This window comes from Excalfactoria chinensis, chromosome 16 (genome assembly GCF_039878825.1).
Source record: "Excalfactoria chinensis isolate bCotChi1 chromosome 16, bCotChi1.hap2, whole genome shotgun sequence".
NCBI classification, from domain to species: domain Eukaryota; kingdom Metazoa; phylum Chordata; class Aves; order Galliformes; family Phasianidae; genus Excalfactoria; species Excalfactoria chinensis.
Window position 1 is genome coordinate 3,417,347 of NC_092840.1, and position 18,504 is coordinate 3,435,850.

An 18,504-nucleotide genomic window follows, 5' to 3' on the forward strand; every position below is an offset into this window, starting at 1 on the left:
TGCAGCAATAGTGCTCCCCAGTGCTGGAGTGGAAGCAGAGTTTGCACAGAAGTATGCACAAACTTGAACCCCAAGGTTAACGTTTGTAACCAAAGACTCTGCTAAAGAATTCATATTAAAATAAATAACATACAGGAAGAGGAGGAAAACATTTTTCAAGTCCTTACTTGTTTTGAGGTGAACAAGGCCGTGTTAAGTACTGGCACATCGGGAGCAAAAGGAAAGCAAAAGCTATTGTTGCAAGGACTAGAAAAAGGAAGAAAAGGTAAAATTAGTACAGTCAGAGCTCATTTCTACAGCACACAAAGTAGACTGTCCGACTTGAAGAAGCTCTTGCAACAATGCTCTATTATCACACGCAGTATTACTAAAGCAGCAGCAGTTAAAGACTCCAAGGTTTTCTGCAGAACTTCTATTAATTTCAAATTTCAGTCGCAATAAAAGCTCTTAAAAGAACGGAATGCTCCTATCTCCAAACCTAGAAAGGAAAGGTATATATTAACAAGAATCACTGGCAAAGCTGTTCACGGTCATGTAGGCAATAAGAAGTTTCCGAGTATTCCAGGAGTCGACCAAAAGGTCTTACTACAAACTGAGGGGTTCTGAGTGTTTCAGCATATGACACACATGACTCTGCGCAACAAAGGCGTGCTTTGGTTTTTCAACTTGGTTATTTGTTCCTCCCTTTTCACTCATAAGCATTTATTCATGACTCAACCACTGTACAGCTGAAAAGCAGGTAAAATACCAAGTGTGTTAAGCTTCTGAGAACAGGAAAAATGGTGTAACAGCAGAAATCACTGAACACAACACTTCCACAAATATCTTCTGCTTTTATGAAGCCAATTTATCCCACCCACGCCTCTGTACAAAAGTTGGCATTTCTGACCATTCTTCCCTTCCAGCTTTTTGCTTTTTCATAACAGTATGGGGTTTGTATTAAGGCTCTTTAAAAGGCAGAAGAGTGAGGGCTTGGAGAAGTGCCCGGCAGCAGCACTGACACGGCAGCCAGAACTGATGGAGCACGGACAGACCGAAATGCAAACTGCAGGGAGGAGCTTCCACTCATCCCTTAGAAGTTCTGGTGGTTGTTACTGCTTTTTTTGAGTGCTCTTTTCTTGTTTTCCTTTCTTAAGCTCTGAGCGGGAGGAGGAATCCAACACACTCTTTAGCACACAGCTGAAGCCAACTGGAGCAAAATCGCCTTGGTCACACCACATCTTTCCACCCCTCAACTCTGCCCCATCTGGCTGGAAGAAATAAATTAATAACCAAATGAATTCACACCAAATAAAAAGGTGTCTGTTGGCAAACAGCACCGCAGAAACTCACTGTTCTATTCGTATTTCAGATAGGAGGGGAAAAAAAGCAGAATGGGCAGAGAAAGAACACGGAGTGTAACACCTCTGCACCCAGCTACCTCAGATGCTTTTCAGATGTGCCCGGGAAAGGTTCCCTGCCAATCAATCCTACACCTCCTGTCCTGGTTTCCACCACTGCTACCCTGAAGCTGGGCTCCTTCATTCAGAGAGAGATCAGACCTAATTCCACCAACACACACCTGCCCACAAAGCCCCGCTCTCAGCCTTGCTCCTTACTGACCAGGCTTCCAGCTGGACGTTTCTCCTTCCCTTCAGCCTCAGTACCTACTGTAGGATGGGGATGCCTTGGCCTAACTCCCCCCAGCAGGCACTGTGCCACCCCCCAGCTCTGCCTGCTCCCAGCCTGGCGCTGCAGTGGGGCCTTCCCTGCATCCTGACCATTCTCTGAACAGCCAGTGTTCTGGGTAGAAAGACTTAAAGCAGTTTAAGAAACCAGATACCAGCCAGAATTTGAAACACACCCACACCAGCCTCTGAACTCCACACAAAGAGATGTATTTGAGCTGGAGACCCGGCCGTGGCCTGCTCCCTGCCAAGTGCCTCCAATGGAGCTCCTGTGCTGAGTGACACTCCCTGATGTGAGGCCACAGCAGCACCATAAACCAAGAGCAAGATACTCTAAGGTGTCAACTCGGAGAGACTCAATACTCTTAAACCTGGAACAAGCGCTGGCTGGAACAATGCAGCCTGACTACACATCATGAGCCTAACAAATAGCCACCAACGTCAGGGTCATCCTGGAAATACACGGACCAATAAGCTTGACTTTAAAGTTTTTCTTTTGTCATAAAGTTTCCCTTATCACTAACATCTACCTTGTGCAGTAATTTATACGAAGTAATGATCTACTCTGGATAGGAAAGAATCCACGTGACAGCAGGCCCAGCACCCAGCAGTGTGCCACCAGCAGCACAGGCAGCAGCCCCAGCACTCATCTGGGGAGCAGGATTTGGGTCTTCACCCACCAACACCAGCGGTGCTGAAGGGGCTGGAGGGGAGGAGGACATCAGGAGGGAGAGGCACGCATGGTGCATCAGTGCAGTGGGGGATGAGAGGTACTGAAGGGGTTAAAAGTCTTCCCAGACTCAGTGCGTGGACTGAGGACAATGTTTTTTAAGCCTGTGCACATTTGGAGCAGTAAGGAGGACCTCGACTCCCTGAATAGCAGCCGGCCTCTTGGGGAAGATCAAAAGGGCAGCACTTTCCAAAGATCAGAGTCCTGGTATTTACTCAAATAGCCAAATGTAAATAATAATAAACAGGATCAGAGGAGTTCCAATTTCTTTGCAATCATCTCGTTTCTGTCCTAAGGCCAAGCAGTGCAAGAGTAACACTGATCATTAAAACCCTGCAAACTATGAAAATCACTGTAAGAGCAAAGAAATACAACTGAATTAGGGGAAGAAGTTCCAGTATGGTCTCCAGAGCCTCCTTCTGTGCTATGAACTAATACCAAATTACACTACAATCCTATGAAGTACCTGAATTAGGAAATACCACACTCAGTTCTAGGCGCTGGTTTTTAGCAAGGGAACTGTTTACTTAAAACGACACATCCAGCACCTTTCAAAAGTCCTGCAGTTTACAGGTCAGTAAGTTTAACAGGCCTTGAAGTGGAAATACTCCTCCAACACTATTTGCCATTCATCGCTACAGAGAGTGAAAACAATCATGAAACCAATTCATATTTTGAAAACACACGAGGACATGTCTTCTAATTTTCACCAGTAATGCAAAATGACATCAGAGCTTTCTCTCCTATTCCAATGATCAAAAAGAGAAGAAAACGCAGTCACCTGCTGTGCATATTGTGAAGACAACTTGAACTGAGTCGAAGAAGAAGAACATAACGAGGAGAGACACAGAGGCTCCGATGGGCAGGAACAACGCCTGTGTGGAATCGATGGTTTGAATACCTGCAGAAGAAAGAAGCTGACCCTTAGTGTGGGCTCCCTCATAGCAAGCACATGCCAAAAGCCTGTCCTGACCGACAGACACCACTCTGGGTTTGAGCGCTGTGCTCCATGTCAGTGCTGGTGCCACAGAAATTCACTCTGTACTGTAGCTCTGAAGTGACGCAGCTTTGGCAGGGAGTGCGGGCACCAGCAGGGCTGCTTTGTTGCAACTCAAGAACTGAAAGCTGAAAGCAGATCCATCTTTTGTTTGGTTGTTTTTTTCTCCTGGTGCCACAGACAGAATGAATAACAAGTTACAAAATTAACATTAGCTCATGATTCTGAATGACATACATATGCACAAACCTGCACATAAACACACACACAAGTACACACACACAAACTGCAGTGTGTTTAAAAGCTATATGTATTTTTTCCGGTAGAGTGGCATAGTAATGGGTTGTTTACAGAACTCAGTTACCAACATCGTTATGGATGTCAAAAAACTCTCATGGAAATGAAAAAATCACAATTACTGTCAGCAGTATGTTGTAATTTTTCTAGAAGAAAAGCAGAACCGTGATCACAGACATCACAGTGCTTACACTGCACGAACCCTCACTACTTCTGTTACTGAGCAGTGACAAAAGGGTAAAGCACAACACAGACAGTCCAGTGATGACAGCACGGAGACAGAAAGTCCTGTGTCCTAATCTGCGGCTTACATCCAGTTCCTCCTGCCTTCAGAAATGAAATGTATTGACATGCTCTTCCATTTCCCAAGGAAAAACTGAAGTGACATATGATAAACTGCCCTGGCTTATGGGAATTAGTGTTAAACATCAGAGTTCTTTATTTCAGTTCTGATCAGTTTGATGGTTAATCCCCTCACTGCGCTCCCTCCCCAGCCCAGCTCCTATACTTCCCAGATGCCCAAAGCCCAGCAGTTCAACTGCTCAACCACCTCCGTGCTGGAGCTGAGCTGCCAATGGTTAAAACCCCCCAACGCCACAAAAACACACCCCCCTTGTTATCATGCATTAATTTCAAGCTGTATTTCTTGTCTGAAACAAAGCCACCTCAGCACCCAGGGCTCACCTGTCCCAGTCCGATGTTTTCCACTTGCTGAAACTTCATTCTAGAGTCTGTTCTCAGAGTACGGTCACTTATGTTACTGTAAATTACACTCAGGTGTGAATTCACAGCACACTGTGTACAACACATTCCACTCCAATTGTTCACATATATATTTTTGCTTGCAGAACATCACGTCTGATGGCCAAGCTGCCTGAAATCTATTCATCCAGTAACAGGGGACAGCCACCGCATCAGAGCTGACAGGTTAATCTCCACTCTGAAAGGGCTGTGTGTACACATGCTTTGTTGTCCATTTGACACAAGCCACCCAAAGCCATGTGAAAGCTATACTTCAGTTTCACTGTTGATAAAGCTGAATCATCCCTATAGACTCATTAGCATAGCATGAGATTAAACCTCTAATTGTCTGCAGACAGGCCATCGTGTTGTGTCACTGTGATAAACACCAAGGAGAAATTACACTGCCTTCCATTACTGTATTTCAAATATAAAGATAAAAGCGGTTTCCATATCCAGCATGACCTGACAAACGGCACAGCATGAAGTTTCCATGTGTTATGGAAACATGACACTGATGCTTTAAATTCAGCTTCCATGGGCACAAACCAAGTCGATGGCACGTGCTCACACAGAACAGCTCCGCTGCATCAGGTGGAGCTGCAAAGCACGAGCTGACATACATGGCTGTGGGAAACAAAAGACAACGCAACACACTGAAGTGATGGAAAAAAAAGATAAAGAGTAAAGCTGACCCTTACTGTTATTGGTGCTGTTGCCATTAAAAGACCCAGCCGTGCTGCTGTTGTCCTTCTCTTTGTCTTGATTCTCAAAGTCCATGTTAAGAGACCTGCAGGAAAGAAAAGCAAACTTAGCAGGTGAATTTCAAACTCCCATCTGGGTTTGTCAGCTGTGGTCTCATTACCACCCCACCACTACAGCACCTTCCTCACAAGAAAGCCTTGATTTGTCTTTTAAGAGCTGGCTGTTAACAACTCACCATACACACCAGGAATCACACACACACACAAAGCCTGTGGTTACAGCAAGGCAGTCGATCACACATGGTCCTGTACTGAGACTGACACTGCAATGCAATGGCAAATGTTAACAAGGAACCACACAGAGATATTATCTGTATTACCTGGAAACACAGAAAGTGACAGAAACGCAACAAAAGTTTCAATTCTTTTATGTTTCCGAACCCTGAAGTGCTCATTTAGTGCCTCAAGGTTCAAATTTCAGTAGTGGGGTTCACCCTTAACATGGCATTATTTCCCTCCTCTAACTCCTGTAATGAGTGACCAAAATTTGCTTTTAAGTGATTCTCTTCTGAATATAAGGAAGCTCTTAGTTGACTGAAACAGTTTCAGCAAAGCCTAGAAAGTAACCATGTATGTATGTGGGATAGCAGGGATGAGGAGAGGAAGCCCTCACAAAGCGAACACACTGAGGACCTGATTCCTCAGCAGCTGCCATTCCTTTGTGTGCAGACTGAGCTCCAACTGATCCATCTTCTTGCTTTTATCTACACACCAAACACAAATCCCAAACAATGCACCATTCGATCACTTTTGCTGCAGTCCTTCACTTCTGTGCAGTCTCTACATTACATTCCAACAAGTTTTGGCTTAACTTTCCATTTAAGTGCTGCTTTGGGCAGCAATCGTTTCTTATCATAAACTCTGGTGTTGCTTCACACAACAATCCTGGCCAAGAAAATTACCACGAGTTCCTCCTTCTCCTAACACTGTGCAAAGTTATCCAGGACGCTGCTGTAGATTTATTTATTCAAATAAGCTGCAGGGACCCACCAGAACCACTGCACAGCTCCTCCCTTAAGCCTTCTGGTCAACAAACATTAGATCCTTCTGTTCTTCCCCAAGCTGAGTTGCAAGCAATTGTACCACGCAAGGTAAGCATACTATTCATTTGTCAGATTGGTTAAAAAAAAACAAAACACAACATCACAACCTTCTGTTCCACCTATGGGTTATCAAAGCTATTTTGTGTTAGTGTATAGGTTATCTACTGCAATGCACAGGTAAGCAGTTCTGTGCTGCAATCCATGTGGGGCTGCAGGATGGAGTATTACAGAAAGCAACTAATTCTGGTTCTGCTTCTATTACACAACTACTATAAAGGGAAAGCAAAATGTGGACTTACACAATGTATGAGGAAACTTAAGTCTGAGACACGCAGAACTTGGAGCATCAGCCAAAAAGTTACCAAAAATACAAGAGGCATTCTTGCACTGTGCATAGGAAACACAAATCCTAATAGATGAACCTTCTTAGCTTGTTCTTCCAGAGGTCTGACACTGCACCGCTGCAGCACAGCACAGCTCCCAGGGCAGCAGGCCCAGCCCTGTGCTGCCGAGTTGCAGCGCTGCCAACACAAGGTTTGGTGGTGCACTTTCCTTCACACTTCCTTTCTCCCCATTAATCCACACTAAGCCTCAAACTTTTCTCTCAAGCTCTGAAAGCCCAGAAGGTAGCGGACAGCCTCACAGAATGGATCGATCCAAGGTTCAGCCAAACAAGGTTCTCCTTTCTCAGAGCAGCGTTTCACTCTTCTCTACATGATCTCAGATCAGCAACAGCTTCACAGCAGCACCAGGGAGCTCCTCCTCGTCTATTGGGCCATCAGCAAAGAAAACTGGAATGATGTTATTGTATGCACTGCTTGTGAACAACTTCAGCCCTCTCTCTTTCATTACAATACAACCAGCAATTATGACATTACTGCGTACAAATACCCCCAACCTCAAAATGAAGCACAAACTAGGAAATTACTTCCCTTTTCCTCAAAAAGGTGGCTGCTGATCTAAGCCATGTTCAGAACCATCCACACCAAGTCTGGAACTCAGCCCTTCCCTCTGTTACAAATGATCACTAACTAATACAATTATACATTTGCTTTTTTTATTGAAGGTTCTTGCTTTGTTTCCATGAGCGGTGTTCACACAGCAGCTCCCACCAAGCAATGAACCACAGCTGCTCGTTCTGTGGGTCTTCACAGTGCCTCTCATTTCCAGCAGAAGGCTTCAAAGCTCACCTCCCGTGGGGCAGCGCTCAGCACGGTGATACTGAGGCCACAGCAATGAGTAAGCTGCTGGCATGTTACTATCATACAAGTTCAGCTTCAACTATGGGTCACTTGTCTTGGAGCAAGGCTTCAGGAAAACCCTGCACGAAAATATTCTCATGAAGCAAAGGAGGAAATATGAAAAGGAATTTGCATCAGAAGAGTCAGATGGAGATGTGATAAACCAGCAAGTTCCTCCTTGCCTTGATCACTTTGAACAGCCCTGGGAATGTGAGAAGGGGCTGCTGCTAAACTGCCAAACTTCAGCTGCTCTACATGAAACAGCAACGATCAGAACCAACACTGAGCTGAGATTGATGAATTCATTCAAATCTCCAAGAAGAGAGAAGCAAAATACGTTATGTGCTCCAACAATGCCACAATGCCTTTGTGTGCCTGCGAGATGAAAACACAAGCTGTCATGCAAGGTCTGGAGGAGAAAAGAGGGGCAATAACTGCATAAAGTGCAGCCTAGATGGAGCACTAACTCCTAAGCACACCATAGAGCCATGCAAGCAAAGTGCCACAGCTCTGCTTGGAGCTGCCCACCTGCAGCAGGTGTACACACACCCACCTGTGAGTACACGTGGGGACACTCCTGGTGGCCTTCAGTAGAAAAGCCTGGCCAGCCCCCAGCTCCGTCAGCACTGCAGCGGTAGGTACTTATGAACTCCAAGCACTCCCCTTCTCTGAGCAGCGAGCTATTTTTATTACCCCACTTGCTGTTACCAGAATTAGTCACACATTTTATTTGAATATTTTGAACCACTGCCACAGATATAAATCTAAGGTTCTTACACCTACTTACACGTTTCAAATGCAGCTGAAACTCACCAAATGCTGTTAACCAATGAGCATTGGGAACATGGACACATCACGGTTGTTAAGCACCATTAAGAACAAGAAAAGAGAAGGACCTTATCTGACCAAGACTGCAACCTAAATATGCAAGACAGCAGGGAAAGTACAGAAAAACAAAACCAATATGCACTGCTCTTCCACACCATATGTTCTATGGTATTCAGGGCTCTAAAACATGGCATGCTTAATATGGAAAAGCAGAGATTCTTTGGGATGGGAAGGTCACTCATCTACACACAGAGGTACAGCTTGCACTTCAGTTCTGGATTAACCAACAAAGACAGCAGTGATTTGTGAGGGCCCTCAGTCCCTGTGTCTGAAGTGGGGAGCAAATCACCTCACACACTTTAAATGCTGAAGCATTAAAAAACAAATAAAACACAACTGTTAAAATGTGAACAGTTACCTCTGCAAGTATTCACAACACAAATGTAGGCCTCGTTCTGATTGAGAAGCATCCACGTAACAGTTTAAAAGGGGACAGTAGAAGAGACAGACGATGGGTTAAATCAGGCTTTGCATAAGTATGTTTGAGTAGGTGACAGAAGAAGATCTTGCTGCTACCTGCCTGCAAAGTGACCCAGCAGGTAAACCACAGAGAAATGCTTCTGCAAGAACTAAATGGCAGGAAACACAGAACAACCCATCTGCCACTAACCTTGTCTCTTGGAAAAGCTGCATCTAACACATGCCCTTGCACGCTGCATTTTACTGCTTCTGTTTGAAGGATCACTGTCGCCCCTCTGCCAGCTCACAACAAAGCACACCAAGCACAAGGGCTGAAGGAGGGTCAGAACACGTACAGATGTTCAGAAGGGCCTGAAATTAAAATTCCTGACCCAGCACAAATGAAGGAAGGAAATGCTCTTCTATTCACAGCATGAGCAGAAGGAGCTCCGCACTGTAAGCTGTACTGCCTGGATGCAGGCCTTACCCAGGACCTACTGAACATCTGTGTCAGTATCTTGGTTTGGTTTTACTTGTTAGATTTTGCTTTGTCTCTGGACAAACGCTACAGGTACCAATCAATATAGCAGACCAGGAGTTACCTCGTTCCCCTCAAAACTCTTGCATTAGATTAGATCCACCACACACATGGATTTTATCCTAATGACTCACCCACCCAATTCCTTCTGATCCTATTATTGCAATTCTGCTTAAGTCAGTTGCAAGCAATGCCACAATAGCTCTATTTGCTTCTTTTCAGACTGAAAGTCAGAAACCATGCCCACTTTCTACAAGGTTATCTGAGGAGGGCTACTTTCAGTCTTACCACAGCTCCATTTAGATTTCAGCTCATATATCTACTAAAGAAGCTAAATGTAGGAAATTAGTTTCAGAACATCAGAGGTCTGCAATAAGCTGGAGGAAACGTGCAGAAGAAAGAGACTAGAACAGGCATTTTCTCATTTGATTTGCATCCATCACCACTCATCCACTAAGTTAAGATTCTCCTGAAGTGTACAACTGAGCAACTGAAAACATAAATCATGGGACAAAATAGTCAAAGAGCAATAGTATAACAGCAATAGGACACTAAAGAGCAGGCGGCATTGCTCAAAGCATGCTGTGAATGTACGTCAGTATGAAACTCATTCCCCAGGTGCTGTTACATTGGAAAGCAGAACTGTACATGAATTCAGAGGAAGAACAAAGGTTTCTCCAAGCATAGTCCAAGTCTCCTGAATGGGGAAAACTACATTTCTGAACATTCAAACGTAACTGACCAGCATCCTCAGGCACCTTGCTAGAATACAGCCCTGGTGGTGTTTCCCACTATTCTATTACACCCTTACAGCCATGACAATAATGCTGGGACTCAGAGACCTCTGCTTTACAAGATCTGGGTGCAAGCAAGCAGGAGCACACTGAATCAACACTGAAATGTTGTACTTAAAACAGCTCTTTTGATAATAATACGTCACGTATCTCCCAGCAATTCCTTCATACCCTCTGAAATACAACGCTACAGAACTGCCTTTAAGGACCAAATTCAAAGTTATGTTATACATGCTTATAAGCTGTCATATTTCTCAGACACTTCAGCCGGTTTCCTTCTCTTCCTTCTCTATTTCCTTCTCAGACAAAGAAATGTGGCATTTACATTAGCCATCAGTCTGACAAAGTCACAGTAAGATAAAAGGCATAAATGATATTCAGCTACTTGTTGCTATATTTTTATTTGAAAATGAAGAATTCTGTAAAGCCTTGAAGAACAAACTTACCTGAAACTGCCATAGACTATGAGGAGAATAGAAATCAGGAAAGTAGACACTTGACTGGAATCCACAAGGGAATACGCCCTAGAATTGGAAAAGAGAAGACAGGTGTGTCATCATAGGGTCCACTTCTCCGGTGCCACCTGCTCATTCTTATCATCATATAAATAGAGAATGGGGTAACAAACCTCCATGGCAGCTATTCCTAATGCTCTCACACCACAATAGCAATACACAATCCATAGTTTGTAATTGAACTTTGAGACGGCAGCACGCAAAGTTTGCAGAGCAATCATTGAACAATTCAAAACCATGGTGGTAAGCACAGCAAGATTTGTATCCCTCAGACCCATTAAGAATCACTTCAGTTGCAACCAATGCAACCTTGCACGTAAGTTACACCCAGCTGCTTCTCTCTGCCTTAGCTGATCACACTTCAGCTGCGATGCGGCAGTGGCAGTCAAGGCTCACTCAGCCCAGGGAAAAGAAACAAAAATCAGACCAGCAACTCAAACACACAACAAAATCTGCAATATGCACTTCTTAAATCGCACAATTACTGCTCTGTCACATCCTGCATACCATACATGGGGTTTTCTTATAGCAATTTCAGCAGGAGACTTAGAAACCACCTTTGTTTGGAAGGATTTTCTGCTACAACGCACTTCTGTGTTGGTAAAGCACAGAAGTGCCGGAATTCTCCAATATTTTTTTACATACTGACATTCAGCCAGAGGTGGTGACGCACTGGAACAGGTTGCCCGAGGAGGCTGTGGATGCCCCATCCCTGCAGGCATTCAAGGCCAGGTTGGATGTGGCTCTGGGCAGCCTGGGCTGCTGGTTGGTGACCCTGCACACAGCAGGGGGTTGGAACTGGATGAGCACTGTGGGCCTTTGCAACCCAAGCCACTCTATCATTCTGTGATACTACACTGTGCTCTGCAGCTCCCAGTTTGCCTGCTTTGGATCTGGCCAGCAGACAGAAGCTGCTCCTCATGGTCCCAGCTCACATGCAGGAGGAACACAGCTGACATCAGAGGACAGATTTATAATAAGTGTGTATTCACAATTAAGTCTTCAGGTGATGCACAGGACAGTTCATAGCATGTCCGTTTTAGTTAACGATAATGAGTAAGCAGGCAGATGAACAGTGTAAGGATGAGCACACTGTGATTGTACACCCTGATACCAGCTTTCTCACCTCAGGGAGAAGCGTTGCCTGGCCTGGCATTGGCTGAGGGAGAAGGAAACTCACATCCTGTTCAGATTTGAGAGTCATCAGTGGAATTAATCTATTAAATGAGTCCTCAGGAACTCCCAAGTTGTAAGAAAAGCAAAATGAAGGGATGGAATTTCACCTTGACCTGAACATGTCCACGGTTATGCGGTACATTTTATTAACTGATGTTTGCAGAACGATATATTCACAAACTGGCAAATGCTCTTGAGATGAACAATGTTTTCTACACAAGTCACCGTTCGCTGACAGCTTTGCAAGTCCATCTTTTCATCACCATTACTCAAAACAGGGCTGTAAGTGTTCCAAAGACTGGAACGACAGATGGACCAGCCCTCTACATAATCCACTGAGCGCTGTATTAAAACCTGAAGGCCATTTTGTAACGCTGAAGGAACCAAATACATGTAAGCCCATTCTAAACAATGATCTAATATAGCATAATGCTACTGACAGGCTACAGCGGGGACCAGAACAGCTGTGTGCTGCTTCCATTCAAGGGAAAAACCAGATAAACACTTTCTCATGCACAAATCTAGACTAGAGAGAACAAGCAGGTGACAAAACCGCATCAACGTCTGAGGAGTAAGACTGCTTCATGGTTCTGAGCACGCTGCAAAGGGCCAGACAGCAATCTGCAAACCCATTTGTATTTTTAACTGAAATCTAAATTTATTATCTGCAGGGCACCCACCCAACAGATTCCATATGCACAGAGCCGGGCTCCCCTACAACACGCCAAGCACGCAGGCTGGCACGGAGCCACCGCCAGCCATGGCAGCAGGGCTGGGCTGCGTTCTTCAGCCCAAACCCAAACAAATACCCACACGCAGGGCACTCTCAGAAGCTGGAGTTTGCCTTGTGCGCTTCCACGGCACGTACAGAAGTGAAACAACTGAACTATTCTCCTCCTTTAAGCACTTTCATAAAGTTAGCTATTTATTCTGAGAGCAAGCAGTGAATGTTCAGGCAGAGAAAGTGCCCATAACAAGCCTATGTGCAGCAGTTGTTATTTTACTTAAATCCTGATTTTAGAAGCAGTTCTTAGTACTTCCTACATAACAATCCATTCATTCTCATTCCAAGAACTAACATGGGGTAAGACCACGCTAAAAACCATTTGCTGCCCCCTGAAGGACTTATTTTAGTGCAGCTGAACTGCGTGCCACGTGTGATACCCAAACAACTTCCAACCCACTTCTAAGCTCTATTATAAATGCAGAGCACTACCCAAAACACAGGGAAACAGCTGGTTTTCCCAGCTGAGTACAATTTTTTCTCATACTTCCTCACCTGCAACTCAACATCCCCTTGAGGAAGCTGGTTTACAAGCAGTCATTCAGATCAGGCTATCAGACAGATTCTCGTTAAGTCAGCGGTGCAACCTCTATCTAGCACTGTTAGACCCAAGCACCGTGTAGAACCCAGCATGCTGATGGCTGACTTCTCTCCATGAGCTCCTCACACTGCCCACCACCAAAGGCAGAGTTCCCCACCACCTGTCCTAGGGCCTAAAGCCCCACGCTGAGCCTGCACCTCTACAAGGCTGAGGTCCGCTTTGCTGCCGTCCTGCACCTATTCCTGCCAGCTTCATGGGCAAGGACTCACGATGCAGCCTGCTGAGACATGCCAGGACAGAGACACAGCGAGCACTGTCCTATAGCACAGTCCGTGTGTCAGCCTCACGGCCACATAGTGCCAGCATTGTCCACACAACAATCTGCAGCCAGCCCTCCTGCCTGGCACGGGATGCTCCATGAGGCCGGCAGGGCCAGCCCTGCTGCACAGCTCCTCCATCAGCCGCAGCTGCCGTTCCAGGCAGTGCTCGCCCTTCTTCTGGAAAGAGATGAGTAACTTTTTATTTTGTTTCACTGTTTTTTGGTATTTCCACCCAGCCAATGTCAACACTGTTATTTTTTAATGTTTCAGCTCTTCTTCATTACCAAAAGATAAGTGATTTCCCAAGAGTCCCAATGGTGCTCCCAAACCAGCAGTGGCCCCTTCATGTTGAGCACTGAGCATCTGTAAATCATTTTGTTCAACGATGAACCAGAAAAAGACAGCAGAACCAAACACATCTGCTTTCCCAAATGCTTCAGATTCCAGATCCGGCACACTTCCGGGCACAAAAATCAATGAGCAGCATTGGCTCAAGCACCCCAAAAATTTTCAGAGATTGGGAAAGCTCTGTGTATTTATTCTACTTAGAATGAAATAAATTCAGCCCAACAACATTTCAGTAGAAATGCCATCCTGCTGAGCTCCATGTGTGTGACAAACAACTGTGAAAAAATCTGCAGTGAACCCTACATGGTCAGGGTGACAGAGCCCTGGAGCAGGCTGCACACAGAGGTGTGGAGTCTCCTATGGAGATACACGAGACCCATCCGGACGCCTACCTGTGTGACCTGCTGTAGGGTACCTGCTTTAGCGGGGGGGTTGGACTTGATGATCTCTTGACGTCCCTTCCAGCCCCTGCCATTCTGCAACCCTGCTGCCCATGCACTGAAGTCTCCATAGCAATGCATGCTGAGGGCCTTGGCCATGAATCATCCTCACACAAAAGTGGTGTGACAGCACCAAGATAAACTTCTGCACGAACTCTGCATAGACCAGAATGCAAAGAACAGAGCAGCAGATAGAGCAGAGCGGCACATACAGCACAACCACCTGAATGGATGAACTATCATCACTCAAGTTTGCATGAAGACAGAAGGACTCATTTCACCATTTTTCAATCTCTTTTTTGTTTTTTAAATCAACGACTGTAATGCCCAAATGCTTTGAGAATGAGGGGAAACTAAAGTACAAAGGGATATGCCAGAGTATGCATGCATTAAATACCAAAGAAAGTAAAAGCTCTTTCTCTAAATGCCCCAAACCACAACTTGTAGGCATCCATCACAGCATCACAGAAACAGGCAACAATAAGAATGTCAGGAGATCATTTAATTCACAGAGCAACACTTCAACCTTACTTTGGGGAAGGACAATCAATCAGCTGTGACTGACCTCACCTGCTGTACGAAGCACTCATCAATGAAATCATAAGGCCCGACGTGCCCACACTTTTCCTCCCATTCAAAGTCCTTCCACACTCCTGGGCACACAGCACACCTGCCACAGCTCTGGTACAGGATCCATGAGGAACAGCCACGCAGAACTTCATATATTCTTCACATCCAAAGCCACAACTATTTATTCATTCAATACAGTACTCTTCATCTACAGTTAAAACACCACTTTCGTATCAAATGCCCACCATCTCCTTGCTAGGTAAGCAGCAATAATCCCCAACCATCAAAACACATATCCTACTTTTCCAATTTCTTTTCTCTTCCAAAGGAAACTCCCTGTAGGTGTCTACCAGCACTGAAAGGACCACCGTGAGACAGCCATTTTCTCATCCAATTACTCATCACTCATTTCCAGAACTCGCTGAATGCAAGCATTAGGTTTGGGTGTCCAATCCCAGCAGTCAGTTCTTTCAAAGGGAACCAGATAAAATACAGCTGGCAATCTGGTGTCACATGACATAATCAGGGATGGAGGGAGCTCCTACTTCCCTCTCCTCAGGGCTTAATATATTTCAAAATCTATTCTATGTGCTTGTTGTGTCAGTGATTGCTACATGCACGTTCTAATAGAGAAAATGTGGAAAGGAAGTCAAGAAATAGTAGTAGTACATCCAGGGCAAGCAATAGGAGAACATTTCCCAGGGCATCTCCCCTGCCCCACCATGGGTTCTGGAGCCATCAGCCGCACGTAGGAACCAAGAGAGCTCTTCCTTCTGCTGCTCACAAGGAAAATGTGGTTTGCTCTTTTTAATCTACTTGTCTCTTGACATGTCAAACATTATACTAAATGATTTATTCCGTAGAAGGTTGGGTGACTGTGGTTATCAGGACCGTTCATTGGTAAGAGCAAGTAATTTATTTGTGTTCAGTGTAAGGGAGCTGCCACTGGAGCATCACTTGGTACAGGCAGCAACTCCAACCCTGAGCAGAGCCTCAGGGCATGTTGAAGAGGAGCACCACTAAGATCATTGACAGTTTATGGGCAAATATCAGTTTGGGTTTGAGGTGGACTCACTCCATAGGTAAAACCAATACTACATTTTTCCTTTACTGGATTCCAGGTCAAGGGTATATCTAAAAAGCCTCTTTCAACTGCCTTACATGTGCAAGACGTAGACATATTTAAGAGCCTCCATTAGGCTTGATGCCAAACCAAAGTTAAATCTGAGTGTAACAGTTAAAAGTATAATTTTAAGTGTGAAGTCATGGCACACACAGCTGTAAACATATCTCAACACTATGCCATTCTTCAGTATGATTCATAGGAAAAACAAGCAAATTGCTACAGCTTCACTTAGGTTGAAGGAATAGAGTGCTTTCTGAACTAATTTCAGCTCACTGTCACATGCAGGAAGTCTGCTAAGCCTGAGTAATGCATTGAAACCTGTATCTGAAAAAAAACAAGTCTGAAGTGAAAAAAAAAGGTAATCTGAAACATCCCATTAAAACCATATTTTCCTATATAGACTTGGTTAGGCCTCAGGCAGGCATCCCAAGGCTAGAAGAGGAGCATAAACCTGCTGCTTATCAGATGCAGATCTCAGGACATCATCTGCATGTTACTAGATAACTAACATACACATTGCACATGCAACTAAAACAGAATAATTCCCTCTTCTGTCCTCTACAGAAGCTGCCTCCCTGAAGCTCTCCTCCTCTGAATGAATGCCCAGCACCCAAGTGAAGCACTGCTGAGCCTGCCCCAACTGCGCATGTTCGGAAAGGTACCAAGAGGGGGAATCCTGCAAAAACACATTTGCTGCTAAAGACCTGATCTGAGCTGCCCTTCTGGTTCACCATCTGCCAACAGAACGAAGAATTACTTGCCTCACAGTGTTTAAGAACTCCAGCAACCGGACAATCTCCAGACTTCAGCTCGGAGTGCTCACTGCCCAGCAGCAGTGAGAGCACAACCTCCAATAACTGCAAAGCACCTTCAAAGAAGCACCACTTTCATGCAGCACGTGACACCATCCCTGCTCCCCGAAGCACTATCACGTCAGCTCCCAGCCTCCTCACTGCTCCAGTGAAGCCATCCCAAACAAGATCCTTGGGAGAAAAATCCACCCCCTGTGGTCAATGGAGAAAAATGACATCTTCCAATAATTTGTGCCAGACATACATATCTGTCTGAGAATTATGTCGTCAAAATAAACAACCAGAAAGACACTGCTCTAACAGAAAATACAGGGTTTCTTATTTCGTACTCCGTATTCATAGACTGAATGGGAACTTTCATCTCTTTCCCATAAACATAAACGTACTGTTCGGAGGCTCATTGTTTCATTGAGGAGGGTTGGCTGCTTGCTTGATTTGGTTTTTGGGTGTTTGTTTGTTGGTTAAACTGTAGGATGGGAAACAAAAAAGGCCTGGGAACCTTCCCTTCTTTCTCACAGAAAGAAAAAATCCAAGACATCGTGACAAACAGGACATGTTTCATAACACTTTGTCGCTGTAGTCCTCCCAGATTTGCTCTTACTAGTCAACTTGAGAGATGCAGAGTGCAATAGCATCTGTTTTGTTCCTGGAAATGATCCTGAAGGCATCTGTCCACACAAGTCTTTCTGAGCAGACACACAGTTGTACACACCACCCCAGCAGCACAGCACTGCCCTACAAGGCTGCCAGGAAAGCCCAACCATCAACAAAAGCAAGAGAACAGTGAGGTACCACCAGTAATCACACTGCATTTGCACAGGCTGAAGCATCAGTAGGCTTTCATGAGAATGGGAGGTAAAACTCCATTTGGTGAACCCCATATGAGACTTGGGTCACCTGTGCCTATCTCCAGAATCTGTTGATTCCTAGAATACGCCGCTGTGCCACAGCGGGCAGAATGAAGCACTGCTCCAGTATCATATGCTGACTAGCCAAGATAGGAGTGCTGCGCTTTTGAGGGAAGAATAAGAACAGCAAATATTGGAACAAGAAGTAAACATACAAATACGAGAACGTCCATCAATGTGACAAAGCAAGGTGGCCATGGCTCAGCCGCAAGAACAAACTGAAGTTGCACAACCCACACAGGAAGACTCTCCTCATCTGGAACTGTTCCCATTCCCCACAGATAATGAAGTGGAGGACTGGAAGGAGGGGAAGAGGTCAGATTGAGGCCCGCCAAGCACAGTCCCTCCTCATCACAGCCACAAGTGCAGTTCTTCATGCATGATATTTAGATTCCACCAGCTCAGTGAACTCCACAAAGGTCAGCCTGATATTTAGCCTACCCCAAAGCTTTGCTGAAGCAGCTCTTCTATCTAAACTACCACTTTCAGCTGTATACATTTTCCAAAAATAGTTCTTCTTACATCAGGAAAAAAAACAAACCAGTCGGATGAAGGGTGTGGTTACAGCAATCCGAGCCAACAGAGCACCATTGTGCAAACTGCCCACACGTGGGAGAAACACCTCCTCCGGAACCACCCCCTGCACTTTAGGAAGGGCTGTTTGGAGATGGGAATGCAATAGTTTTCCCCAGTACAGATAGTTTTCTGGAATGCTGACAGCTAGTTTTGTGTTATAGAGGTCTCCAACCACTTGGCAGCACAGCTCTGCATCAGCTCAGTGCCAGATTTAATTTTATTCCACAGTAAGAACTTAAAAACTTCCTTAAAGTCTTCAACACAGGCTCCCATGTACATCTTGATCTCT

The 18,504-nt window shown here is 45.0% G+C and overlaps 1 protein-coding gene across 2 annotated transcripts in view; it reads right to left on the minus strand.

Moving 5' to 3' along the window:
- Positions 1 to 18,504, minus strand: part of SPPL3 (signal peptide peptidase like 3) — a 46,098-nt gene that overhangs the window by 10,670 nt on the left and 16,924 nt on the right. The window contains exons 2-5 of one of the 2 annotated variants that reach the window (XM_072351331.1): positions 10,546 to 10,623; positions 5,134 to 5,222; positions 3,179 to 3,298; positions 168 to 246 (exon numbers count right to left, since the gene is read on the minus strand). In XM_072351331.1, the coding sequence (XP_072207432.1) occupies positions 168 to 246; positions 3,179 to 3,298; positions 5,134 to 5,222; positions 10,546 to 10,623 (366 nt within the window). Of the gene's footprint in view, positions 1 to 167; positions 247 to 3,178; positions 3,299 to 5,127; positions 5,223 to 10,545; positions 10,624 to 18,504 lie in introns of both variants that reach the window. The other variant, XM_072351330.1, reaches the window with a different exon arrangement.